The 13,913-nt window shown below is 26.8% G+C and overlaps 1 protein-coding gene across 2 annotated transcripts; it reads left to right on the top strand.

Annotated features, from left to right (window-relative positions):
• The first annotated feature begins 5,730 nt into the window (after window positions 1-5,730).
• Window positions 5,731-7,703, top strand: LOC108488694 (gibberellin 2-beta-dioxygenase-like). Of its 2 annotated transcripts, none has more exons than XM_017792983.2 (3): window positions 5,731-6,361; window positions 6,450-6,801; window positions 7,239-7,703. In XM_017792983.2, exons 1-3 carry the CDS (start codon window positions 5,955-5,957, stop codon window positions 7,500-7,502), a joined length of 1,023 nt encoding a protein of 340 aa, XP_017648472.1. In that variant the 5' UTR covers window positions 5,731-5,954; the 3' UTR covers window positions 7,503-7,703. The 2 variants fall into 2 exon arrangements, with proteins under 2 accessions (XP_017648472.1, XP_017648473.1); XM_017792984.2 differs by having other exon boundaries at window positions 6,453-6,801.
• The last annotated feature ends 6,210 nt before the right edge of the window (window positions 7,704-13,913 follow it).

Here is a 13,913-nt window from a genome sequence, read left to right on the forward strand (position 1 = left end):
ATCCTCCCAAACACACCAATAAGGCATTAAATGCCTATTCGGATAAACCGAAGTATATAATAACAGAAACATCTTCTCGGCCGAACTACAATCTCTTCATCACATCACAAATCCAATGGCATGCCATTTGTATCAAATCTAGTCCGACAAGTTAATAGGGTATTATTTTACTTTTTCTAATTTCAATTTAATTTACACAAAAATTTTCAATACTCATTCAATTCAAATATCTATTATCTTAATTCATATACAAATTAATTTTCACACAAGTGTATACCATCAACACCATACAATTGTCACCATTTATTTATTTTTCAATCAATACACTTTTCAAATAATCACATACTTACCTCAAGTCTTACTTACCATACATAACAATTAAAATTTCAGCAATCAATAATAATTAAAATTTGAATTATAGTAATACACACCGTAATTCTCCCGTTTTAGTCCTCGATGACTTTCTCCTTTCCTTTCAATGCTGATGCTTCAGGTTCTTTGTTGGCTACGAAAATAATAGTAATTTACATTATTATTTACAGCACTAATTATAATAAATAATTAAATTTCTAAACAACTCCTACCTTATTCCCAATTTAATCCTAACTAAACTTAATTATTTTCTTAATCCAATTCACTCTCTTTTCTATTAAAATTTTGTCTAAACTTATATTTAACTATAAAATTTCCAGCATATTTCCCTAATTTCAAAATTTCTTCAATTTAGTCCCTACAACATAAAACTTATAGCCTTGTTTACAATTTAATCCCTTAATCAATTCTAACTTAGAATTCATTCAATTAAATCCCTAATTCCATAATTTTTCCAACATGAACCCTACTTGGAAACATATGAACTCTTGAACTATCAACTTAATTTCATCAAAATCTTGTTTCAAAGCTCCTAAAACATCAAAATTAAGAGAAAAGGACTTAATTAACTTACCTTTTAAAGCTTCAAACCTTAAAACCTAGTTTTTTCTTTGCCTTTTCTTTCTTTCTTTTTCTTTCCCTGTTTCGAAATGCTTCTGTTCTGTTTCTTCTTTGTTTCTTTTGTCTTTCTTTTATTCTTTTATTATTTCATTTATTTTACTTATTTATTTTATCATTTAACTAATATATATTATTATTAATTTAATAACAATATAATTAACACATTTGTATACATGTATCTTTGTACATTTGTACACTATTATTACCATCCATTTGTCTTTCTTTTATTTATTTAACAAATAAAAATCTTATAATATTAATATTTAATTAATAAATATCTTTAACTTAAAATTTAAGTAAATACATAATTATAATACAAATGTATATATTCATATCATTACAAATGTCATTATTTAATTTGTTTTTCATACCAAAATCTTATAATTTAATTATTTAATTAACAAATATCTTTATACTTAAATTATAAGTAATTAAATATTTAAATTACAAATGTACCCATACAATTCTTACACATGTATATTTTATTACCATACAATTATCTTCTATTTAATTTATTTATAATATATTATCAATTAAATAATCATAACAATTTAATATAAAAACATAATAATAATCATTATAATATATAAAACCTAAAAAAATCTTTGATTTTATTTCACCAATATGCCACCTCATTTGTAGTCAATGGCTTAATTGCCATTTTAATCCTTTTATTTTCTATTGCTTTATAATTAAACTTTTACCCTTTATTCAATTTAATCCTTTTTATTACTTACTCTAAATTAAGCTAAATTCACTTAATTAGATCCTAATTAGACACACTACTAGGCTCATAAATATTTTTAATAATTATTTTCGAACTTATTTCACTAAGGCGGAAGCCCTATAACTCACTTTTCCGGTGCCCGTGAATTTCAGGTCATTACAATATCTATGGAGATAGTAATGGATTTCAAGATTGTGTATTCACAGTGGAACATGATGGATGGTGGAGTAAAGCATGCCAACTATAGATCAATGGTGGGTTTGGCAATATCCACCTCAACTCACTCCATTTTCATCCCTGCTTATTAGATGTTTATTAAAATTTTATTGACTATTCATTAAAACAATTATAATGACTTAAATTATTTCTTTACTAATTAAAAATTAATTAAAACCTTATTTAAAAAAATCATAAACCTTTTTTATATCAAAAGATAGATCATAAAATTAAATTTAATGTTCTATTAATGTTGAGGCTAAGCCTTTATTGTATTAATGGAGCTTGTTCTTTACCATCTACGATGAATGTTTGTTATATTTTTTTCTCTGAATTATATGGTTCCATTTATTGAATGAATTATTAAATTTACCTTTCAAAAAAACAACAACTCAAATTTTTCGTTAATAAGGTTTTTTATCAATATCTTTTACTCAAGAGATAAAATAAGTATAGATTTTAGTTTTCTATAACTACAATTAAAAATAAAAATTTGTAATAAGATTCTTGAAAATATTTAAATTTACTAAAATTTTCAAAAAATAAAGATGGTTGTATTAGATATAGATTGTTTTAAGTTAAATTATAGCTGCAACCCATTTACTATGTTTAAATTTAAGATTTAATATCTACACTTTAATTTGACATAATTTAAGTTATCTAATTTTAAAGTATTACAAGTTAGTCTAAATAGTTGACACCCTTAAATGTTCCGGTAAGAATGTTGAGACAATTTTTTCTTTGAAACACACCTTCTAACTTATCATGCCGTGATAGATTTTGTACGTTAGAAAAGTGTTTTAAAGAAAAACTTATTAACCTTTTAACCAAACTAGTCAAGGATAATTACTATTTGATTTACCAATATTATTGTAAAAGTAGATAATTAAATCAAATCAAATTGATATATATATTGATTAAATTTCAAGTATGATCATAGTAAAAGGATCAAAATTAAAATTTGACCATTTATCTTATAAAGATAAAAACGAAAAAGAAAAAGTAATTGACACGAGTCATGTATGAAGGAGTTAGGGTCTTAATAAATTATATATGTTATGTTGAGATTATATTCTTTTGGCTTAATGATAAATTTGACCACTAACATTTACATGTTTTATTAAAATGACCCTAATTGTATTTTTGAGCATTTTTGGCAATCAACCTTTGTTCTTCTTTTTTTTTATTCAAATTACTTTTTTAACAAATTTGATGAAAGTACTGTTAAAAATTTAACGGGATTATGTGGAATATTTTTAATGAGATGTAATTTATTACTTAGATAACTCACTAAAATAATTAGATATAGAAAATAATAAAGTAAATAAACAATTCACGAAGTTAGAAAATCACTCTTAATTTAAAGAAAATGAACATAATTATCTGAAAAAGTTTCAAAAGTTTCAAAATAAACGCACACGTTCAATATTTTTATTTGATTTATTAATTTTTTAAATCTCTCAAGAAACAAATGTATGCATTCATTTTGAAACTTTTTTAAATTATTATGTTTATTTTTTAAATTAAGAATTATTTTTTAATTTCATGTATGATTTATTTATTTTATTCTTTTTACATGTAATTATCTTGTTGAGGTACATAAGTAACAAATAAAATTTCATTAAAATATTTCACATCATCCTATTAATTTTTTAACGGTATTTTCATCAAATCATAAAAAAGCAATTTGAAAAAAAGCTCAAAAATACAATTAGAACCATTTTGACAAAATATATAAATGTTAATAGCCAAATTTATCATTAAGCATATTCTTTATTATGTTAAAATTATCAAATACATAGTGGTCAGAGGCAAATCACCCCCCAAATTCCTTCAAAATTTCATTTATAAGCTTTACATTATTACTTAAATTTTGGTAAAATTATGCTTCAGTCCTTCTAAATTTGTATTTTAATATTCTTTTGTAGATTTATAATTTTGATATGACAAATTTAGTAACACTGTCAATTTAAATGTCATTCATTTTACTAAAATAAATTATTTGTATTTCCTTTATAGTAATTATTCAAAAACAAATAAAAATGTAAATAGTTATAATATCTAATACAAGTTTTGTATTTTGCGTTTCTCAGTGCACATTTTTCTTTTGTATATGAAATAAATTTATGCAAGTTTTAAGCAAAAATGTGTACCCAAATTATGAAATTTTTCTTATTTAAGTATCTATTTTTTTGTCAAAATAGGTACCTAGAGTTTTATTCTATTGCACATTTAAGTTCAAAGATTACTCCCGTTAAGAAAAATTTATTTTAGTAAAATAAATTTTTCTTAACGGCATTAAAAACATAAATAAAAATATTTTCTATTTATATGTATTTCTTTTATATTTGCTTTTCTTTTATATTTCTTCCTTCTTCCATCTTTCCTCTCACCTCTCCTTAAAAATCTAACGGCCCATTTAGGAGCGAAGAGAAAAAAAAATTTTAAGGGCCAAAATTAAATTATAATTTTAATAATTTATATATTTATAATTTTAAAAGATTAAATCAAATTTTTATCATTTTTAAGATGGCCAAAGTATAATTTTTTTATTAATTTAAAATTTTAAAAATTTTGAAGGGCCTAAATAAAAATTTTTTATTTTTCTCAATTAAAACACAATGATATTATAAAGTGTAACGTAACATTAATAATGATGTTAAATATTAAATATTTTATTTTATTATATTTAAATAATATATTGATATTTAAATTTAAATATTTTCAAATTAAGTTATTTGTTGTCAGATCAAACAAAATTTAATTTGTTCAAAATCCGAATTAGTCCATAAGACATTTGAAACCTGGCCCTAAAATGAACATATTGTTTCTATATTTTTAGAAATAAATTTTAATTAAAATTAAATAAGATATAATTTTTAAGCCTTTTGCAACATTTTTAAAATATTAAAATTATATACACACTCTTCGGCCCCATTGAATGCTCCTTTGATAAACCAAATGCAACGACCAATCGTTGTCCGACAAGCTACAAATTCAAAGACTTGTTTATATAGTTATAAAAGTAAAATTCAAGGAAAGTACCACATTATGCAATGTGGTACAACTGCATCTTGTATTTTGGTCTCAACCTTTTTTTTTTTTAATAATTGAGGAAAAGGTACATACATTTAAAAATAAAAAGTAAAATGATGATTTTATGATAGTTAAAAAATAAATATAATTTTTATGAATAAATTTAATTAAATTTTATGACAATTTGTCTAAAACAAGTTAAATTTTATGATATTAATTTGGCATAATGAGTTTTTGACCTTCAAATTTTATAAAAAATTATTTTAGTTTTTATTTAATTTTTGTATTTTTAGCCATCAAATTTATATTTATGGTCAAATCACTTAAAAATAGATGAAAAAAGTTAATATTAGTTAACTTTATTGATGTGAGATGAATGTGAATATTATGTCAACATTTAATTAATGTTAGTTAACTTTGCTAATAAATGAAAATGGTAGTGTGTCATTCATATGACTTTCCTGTATATATTCATCAGCAAAGTAAAATATTTTTTTTAACTTCTTTATTTATTTTAGGGTGATTTTATAAGAAAATAATTAAATCGGATTGGGCTAAAACTTAAAAGCAATTATTAGAGTTTTTTAAACAAGAAAGAAAATTTCTTCAATATACTAAAAAGAATGGAAATTGGTAGCTATGTGAGCAATACTTTTACCGAAAAGGTCATGGTTTTGATTTTGTATATTATAAAAGAAAAAGAAAGAGAAAAGAAAATTTTGATTCACATTTGCTTCCCTCGAAAGCATAAATTCCCAAAGATACACACAAGGCCAGATGTCTCCACTGTATAGTCAGTAACGCCCCTGCCATTTCCTTTTCTATGCTATTTATGTCATGCACTTCGCTATCTGCTCTTCCTATTTTTCGTATTTAAATACCACCAATTTCCCCCCCTTCATTACCCTTCTCTTCAATCTGTCTCTGTTTTCCCTTATTTTCCTCTGCTTTCTTTCCTCCTTTCAAAAGAAAAGAAGAAACCATGGTTGTGCATTCACAGTCTGCAGCATTAGACCATTGCTCTTTGATCAAAACATGCAAGCCTACCACCAGTGTTTTCAAAGGAATCCCAGTGGTAGACTTGAGGGACCCTGAAGCAAAGAACCTCATAGTTAAGGCTTGTGAGGAATATGGCTTCTTTAAGCTAGTCAATCATGGTGTTCCAATGGAATTCTTCACCAGATTAGAAGCTGAAGCTCTCAAGTTCTTCAATCTCCCCCAGTCTGACAAAGACAAAGCCGGCCCTCCTGATCCTTTTGGCTATGGTTTCAAGAAAATTGGCTCTAATGGCGATGTGGGATGGGTTGAATACCTCCTCCTTAACACCAATCCTCAAATCACTTCCCTCAAATCCCTCACTGTTTTCCGAGAAACCCCTGAAATTTTTCGGTAATATGATCTCTTTTTACTGTTTTAGAAGATTGCAGATGGACTGATTCTGCCTTTTTTTTTTCTTTTTTTCTTTTTTGTAATGAAGCAGCTCTGCTGTGAACGACTATATCCAAGCAGTGAAGAGAATGACATTTGAAGTGGTGGAATTACTGGCGGATGGTCTGAAAATAGAGCCGAGGGATGCGTTAAGTAGGCTATTGAGAGACGAGAAGAGTGACTCGTGTTTCAGGCTAAACCACTATCCACCATGCCCGGAGCTACAAGCATTGGGTGGTAGAAACCTGATAGGGTTCGGGGAGCATACAGACCCGCAGATAATATCTGTCCTAAGATCAAACAACACATCTGGCCTGCAAATCTGTCTCAGAGATAAGACTTGGGTTTCAGTCCCACCTGATCAGACCTCCTTTTTTATCAATGTTGGTGATGCCTTGCAGGTATACACTATATAATGTCAACATTCTTCTTTCATCTAATTATTATTTCGGTCCCTCTACTTTTATAGTGTCATTCTCAGTCCAAATCACTAACACCCTATTAACTAAAGTATAAGGACTAAATGTTAAATCTGAGTATAGTAGGAGGATCTGAAATGAAATTTGACCTCCTTTTTCTAGTAAAGAAAGAGAAAATATCAAAACTGGGTTTGGATTTTGGATGATGTTTACATATATAAAGAAAATTTTACCTTTCCATATCTATCACTATTCTTAATGAGCTCTCTCTGTCTTCCCTTTTATGCCTTGTTTGAAAAGAATACCCTTAATTTAGCCTCATATGTGGCGTCACTGCCACTTTCTAGTCTCCTACTTTATTCTATTGTTTCATGTAATCATATTTAGGAATTAATATTCAATAAATCCGATTCTTTTAGGTAATGACAAATGGGAGATTAAGAAGTGTGAGGCACAGAGTGTTGGCAGAATCAATGAGATCAAGGGTATCAATGATCTATTTTGGAGGGCCACCTTTAAGTGAAAAGATAGCACCTTTAGCTTCATTAATGGCGAAAGGAGAAGAGAGCTTGTACGAGGAGTTCACATGGTGGGAATACAAGACTTCTGCATACAAATCAAGGTTGGGTGATTATAGGCTAGGCCTCTTTGAGAAAAAAACTGGTGGTGCTGCAGGCCAATGATTCGAATATAAAATTTCCTCCATTTTTAGTCAAACAGGTGCTATAAAAATGTTGACTCTACTTTCTATAGGTGGAAATGACATAGGTTGTAGCTATGTGAAATCCTATGTGTGACCCATATTAATGTACTGAATGTGTTTGATTCTCGTCAATTTACTTTTGGGAATTTCAAGACTATTTTTATAATATTTCACTTATAAATCACGTTCACAAACAAGGACGTTGTCCAAATAAAATATTTATTGCATATACATTTAATTTATCAAAATAGACCACGTTACTATTTCATTTACAAAATTGAATACACATTATTTCTTTTTATATAAAAATCATCAAGTTCCAATATTCTTATTTTCACCCATCATCCACATAAACTAAGATATAATTATTAATTTTTAAAGTTTCTTACTTCAACTTGACATTTTTCTTAATTTGGTACTTAAATTTTGGGGTCTAATTTGGTATCTAAATTTAATATTTTTTTCTTAATTTGGTATTTAAGCTTTTTTAGGTTCAATTTGGTACCTAAATTTATTAAATGTTATACAAATTATGTATAATACTAATGGTGTTAGATTTTTTTTTGTTATGCTACAAAAATATTGTCGATGTTAAAGAAATTTCGTGTTAAAAAATAGATATTGAGCTTTACTTAACAATTAATATTAAATAAGAAAAATATTTTAAAACCTCAAATTAAATTCATTTTCAATTTGATTTGCTTTTATTCAAATTGATTTAAAGGTTCTTTTAATACAGATTTGTATCTTTATTCACCAAAAATTTCTAAAATTCCTCCATATTGAATACCTATAAAAGCTAAAGAATACTGCGGAATTCTTTCAGAGACACAATGAATTTTTCACTCTAAAAAATTATTTTCTTTTTCTCTCCAAATTTTTAAACGATTCAGTGATAAAATAATACAAGGTTTGTTCGTTGATCACTGCAAAGGTACTACTACAGCGATTATTTTGTTGTTGTATCCTGGGAGACAGACGACTAATGTTTCTCCAAGTACCATAGGAGCGGCTGAATTTGTATTAAGAAAACTATGAAACTCGATTCTCTTATTCGATTTCTGGTTTTTCAAGATCTTGTTTATTTATATGTTTTTCATATTTGATGTTTTAAATAAATTTATTTATTTTATTTTGTTTAGATTTGGCATTTTACATAAATATAAATATTTGTTTATTTTATCAAATCTTGTATTTAATATAAATATTTATATATTTATATTTGTTCGCTAACGTGTTTTTTCCAACACCAAATTAAGAAAAAAAGTTAAGTTCTGGTACCAAATTAGACCACCCAAAAGTTTATGTGCCAAATTAAGAAAAAATGTCAAATTTAGATGCCAAATTAGGAAAAAAGTGTCAAGTTTGAGAATCAAATTGGACCAAAACAAATTAAATACCAAATTAGAAAAATGTCAAGTTTAGATACCAAATATTATATTAAACCTTTTTTAAAATTCAAAAATTATGGCAGATGATTAAAATGCTTAAATTACACCTTAATTACATTATTTTATATTCAAGAAAGTCCAAAAGATAAAATTTATGGAGCAATTGACAATTATCATAAATTCTAAATGAACTATAGATGGCCTCAAACTTTTTTTTTTTAAGTAAAAAAAGGGGAAACATACGCTATTTGTCCTTTTTACAATAAAACTTGAGACTCTGATTAAATTTAACAAATGTCTAATAAATATTTTAGAATTTTAAGAAAAAATTTGAGGGACCCAAGACCCTGAGTATTATTAATGTAGCTACATTCCTCCTTAAAATGGTTTAGAAAACGCTTTTGTTGTTTGGCGGATATAGAAGAACATAAATATTTACACCTTTAATGAGATATCATGGAGTGTAAAGGAGATTGTCAAAATTTTGCATAAGTTTGCAAGGGAGGCATTACTGTGAGATCTACATCGAGAGCAGAGATGGTGGAAACAAAAAACTGAATCTAAATAAGATATGATGGAGCTGTTAAATTCAACACAAGTTATGTTGTGACGGGTGGCACATTGAGAACTCATAATGAAAATTAGATATTTGAATACAATCGCAATTTGGGAAAATGTTTTGTTTTTTAAGCTGAATTGTGAGGCATATTCGGTGGTGTGACTCTAGCACAAAGAAGACAGTATGATAGAATTTTAATGCAGACAAATAATATAAAAGTCATTGAATCTATCAAAGAATCTCTTTTGAAGGGATTAAATTATGCGTTAATCAAATATATCTTACAATTTTTACAAAATGAAAAAATTTGATCTGAATATGTTCCTAAAAAAAAAAGATATAAGTTAATAGTATCACCAAACTGACTTTTAGGAGGAGGGCTTAAGTTACATGAAACCTCTCCTCTGATATTTTTCTAGTATTTTGTAATGTTGTTCTTTATTTTATTTTATTTTTAAATAGAAAAGGCTTTAACTCATTGCAATTATTTTTACTTAAAATGTTAAAAGGATGGAGAAAGCAAAAAGGATGACTAGAAGTCTTATCAATGCCTTTTATTTTCATAATTGTATAAATATAAGTCTTATCAATGTCAATGTCCTTTTATTTCCACAATTATTCAAAGATTTGCTGCTCAATTATGATATTGCTGTGATGAGACATATCCACTTAATTTAGCCTCATTAATTTACACCCTATAAATCATCATTCCACACTGACTACCTGTGTTATGACAGGTAAAAGTACCATTTTTGTCCATCCTAATTCCAATATTAAACAAATTGATTCTTCTCGAGTTTCAAAAAGATTACAAAAATTTAATTTTCATCAATTTTGAATTTCAACAATAAAAAATAATTAAATTTTAATTTTAATGTTTTTTTGTCAATTGTATTTTTTTATTGGCATAGTAACGAATTTAGTCGGTAATACTTACTTATTCTATTAACACTTACTTAAAAAAAATTAAGATTGAGGGTTAAATTGGTTAATATATCGATTAAATTTATGTACAATTCACGAGAAACATAAATTTTATGATTAATTATTCTTAATTACACACTTTTGAAATTGATAAAGGTTGAATTGCTCTAATTTTTTTAGAGGAGCCCATTTGCTCAATATCAAAATTGAGAGGAACATAAGATGTCTTTTTACTATTACAAAAAATAAAGCGAGACTGCTTTATGAATACTCTTTATTTTTCAGTTTATTTCATGATTTTTGGAATCGAACTAGTGGTCGAACTAGTTAGACTATTAATTTTGATTCAATCAGTCTAATCTCACTCGATTTCAATTAAATAAATTACTAAAAATTATAAAAATAAAAAGATATAAAAATTATTTAAAAACTATAAACTTGTTAGCTCAACTAAATTTTTTTTGTCATAATTCTCTTTCTTATTTAAGATTGGTGTACCGACCAGTCTAATCCAATTTTAACAATTAATATTTATCTAAGATTTTAATATCTATATTATTATTAAAATTGAAATTTCATTGTTTTATTATAATTTAACATAATTTATATATATATTTTAAAATCTACTAGTAAAATGATTTTATAGCCTTAAACATTTGATTAATGATTGATTGAAATTTCTACATTGTTGTAATTATGTGATAAAAAGTCCACAGCATCCCTTTAACCATAATAACTAACCCTTGTATAATGGAATAATGATTTTAGCTGTTTGTTAATTGGATTATGGAAAAGTACCCAACTTATATTGTAGTATGAGTATCGTAGGATGAAATGTGGGTTCAACGCTCCAATTTTGTCTATAAAAGAGGGATACAGAAGAAAGGTATCGGCTCAAAAAGTTCCATTAAAGCTGGGGGGTTAGAGTCGGACCATATAGAACAGATCTTTCAAGGGATTTGGGACCGACTGTTGGTCGATGGAAATTCAAAGCTAATACCCCAAATAAATGGTAGTGAGTAATAATAATAGTGGCTATGGTCCTTAGGAACAATATTTAGGACCACAGTTTTCGTTATGTAATGAATACTATAAGCTGCCCCTTCCCGATGCCATCCAATATCTTACCGCGTGTCGAAATTTTATTATGTGTCCAATACTCATGTCTATAGCTTTTGCCTTTTAGACTATAGAGAGGATTCTCCAATATTTTTAATACTCTTCCTTTTAATTCATTTGCCCTTTTCACTTCAATCAAATATTTTTTAAATAAATTTATAAATATTATTTATCCAACAACAAAAAAATATAAGAAATTCCCATGTAAACAAAAGCTATATAGTAAAAACACTTTATACTCTAAACAATCTCAACACTTTTTAGTTGCATTCAAAAACTAAGGGTACGTTTGTTTGTCAGTAAAATATTTTCCGAAAAATAATTTCTGGAAAATGATTTATTTTTCTAGAAATGATTTATTTTTCTAGTGTTTGGATGAATCTGTATAAAATATTTTCTGTTATTTGGCAAATTACCTAAAAATATTTTCCGAAAAAGCTATTTTTACATATATTAATAAATTTATATTTTAAATTATTTTTAAATATATTGCAATAATTTATTTATAAATAAATAAATCAAATTAAATATATAATAATACTCAATTATTAAGCTAGAATATACATTAAATTAAACAAATATATATTTAAGAAATTATTATCTTTTCATGAAGATATCTGGTTTTCTTGGCATACATACTGAATTAGTAATGGGAGGTTTCAAAGATATAAACTTAGATTTTTGTTTTATTTGAGCTTGCCACATACACTCCTAAGTTGAATATATCTTTTATCTTGGTTTTACGATTCATAAAGATTATAATCTTTTTGAGATTTGTAATTGTCCCTCTTAACAATATTGTTTCGCATTTTAAACCCGAAATTTTTCTTAAAAGTATAATATAACTTACCATTACACTCAATATTTGTTGATATTACCTTTTAACCAAAGTATCAGTGTATTAGTATAATAAACTATATACTGAACCAGCATAAAATGAATATCCATCAAAAGGCTTCTCCAACTCTCCCCTTTCTCTAGGCCAATGACATCTATTATATATATATCCCTTAAATATGGTAAACAACAACAGAAGAATATTTCAAGATACAGTACATGAGGCTTTGGTAATGTAAGTTAACCAACAAGATTTGATCATCTCTTTAACTTGTCAATTATAAAAGTTATGTTACTCTGAGCTTCTATTAGAAATTTTCCATTTTCTTTTCATTTCTTGTCTCTGATGTTTGTAAAAACTGAGTTTCTTGAGAACTTGCCATTGATTACTTAAAAATCAAGTCTCTTTTGTAGGCAATAGACTCTTTAGTTGTTGACTGTTATGTTTAAGGAAATATAGAACTTGACATTATAATGACACACAAGCATAAACACTACATGAACCAACCTAACTAGCCAACCATAAATAGAGCAGCTGTGGTCATTCCCCCTAAAAGCTTCATTATTGTCAAAAGAAATCAGTAATGATCTATCATTTCTCATGTAAAAGAAAAAGGATCCAAGTCCAAACGACTAGCCAACAAGAAAACAGAAAAAAAACCAGCATTTTAGTCTATGTATACACTTTTTTTTTTGCTCAGTCAATTGATTACATGTAATATCCCGAAATAGGGCCTAAACGGAACAGTGGTTACGAAACCACAAATCTGAGGTAAAAAAAATTTATCTTATTATTATTTTGAGGTTCATGATATGATTGCATGATTGTGTGAAAATTTCGTGATGAAATTCTATGCATAAAGTGCTTAAGTTGAGATTAGGGACTAAATTGAATAATTTGCAAAACTTGCATTCTAGAAGTTTTTAGTATGAAATTGCTTTGGAATATTAATTAGGAGGGTTTAAATAAGAATTTGACCAATTTCTAAGTTCATGGACAAAATAGGACATGGATGAAATTTTTGAAAGTTTAATAAGGAAGGGTATTTTGGTCATTTGGATATTAAATGAAATAAAAAGGGAAAAATAACACAAAATTCATCATCTTCTTCATTAGCACAAAATTTCAAGGGTTATCCATAGCTAGGGTTTGTTTCAAGCTTTCAAGCTCCATAGTAAGTGATTCCAAGCCCCGTTTTTAATGTTCTTTACGTTTTCGTAGTCCCAGTAGCTCGATAAAGCTTATGCTAGCAATAATTTAAGTTAGGGTTCATATTTGGAAAAATACCCATAGGTGAAAAGTGTTTATTTTGATGTTTTATGATAGAATATGAGGTTTTAAATTATGTTAGACAACTTGTGCTACTCGGTTTTAAGTGAAAACGAGTAAAAGGGCTTAATCGGTAAAAATACCTAATAGTCATAAGTACATGTTAGAGTGTGAATTTGATGTTGTCATAGAAGGGAAAAATGATTAGCATGTCATAAAACATAAGAAAATAGGATGAAGTTTAAATTACGAGCCTTGGGGCAAAAGTGCAAATATGTGAAAGTTTAGGGG

This window comes from Gossypium arboreum, chromosome 10 (assembly GCF_025698485.1).
Source record: "Gossypium arboreum isolate Shixiya-1 chromosome 10, ASM2569848v2, whole genome shotgun sequence".
In the NCBI taxonomy this organism is placed as follows: Eukaryota; Viridiplantae; Streptophyta; class Magnoliopsida; order Malvales; family Malvaceae; genus Gossypium; species Gossypium arboreum.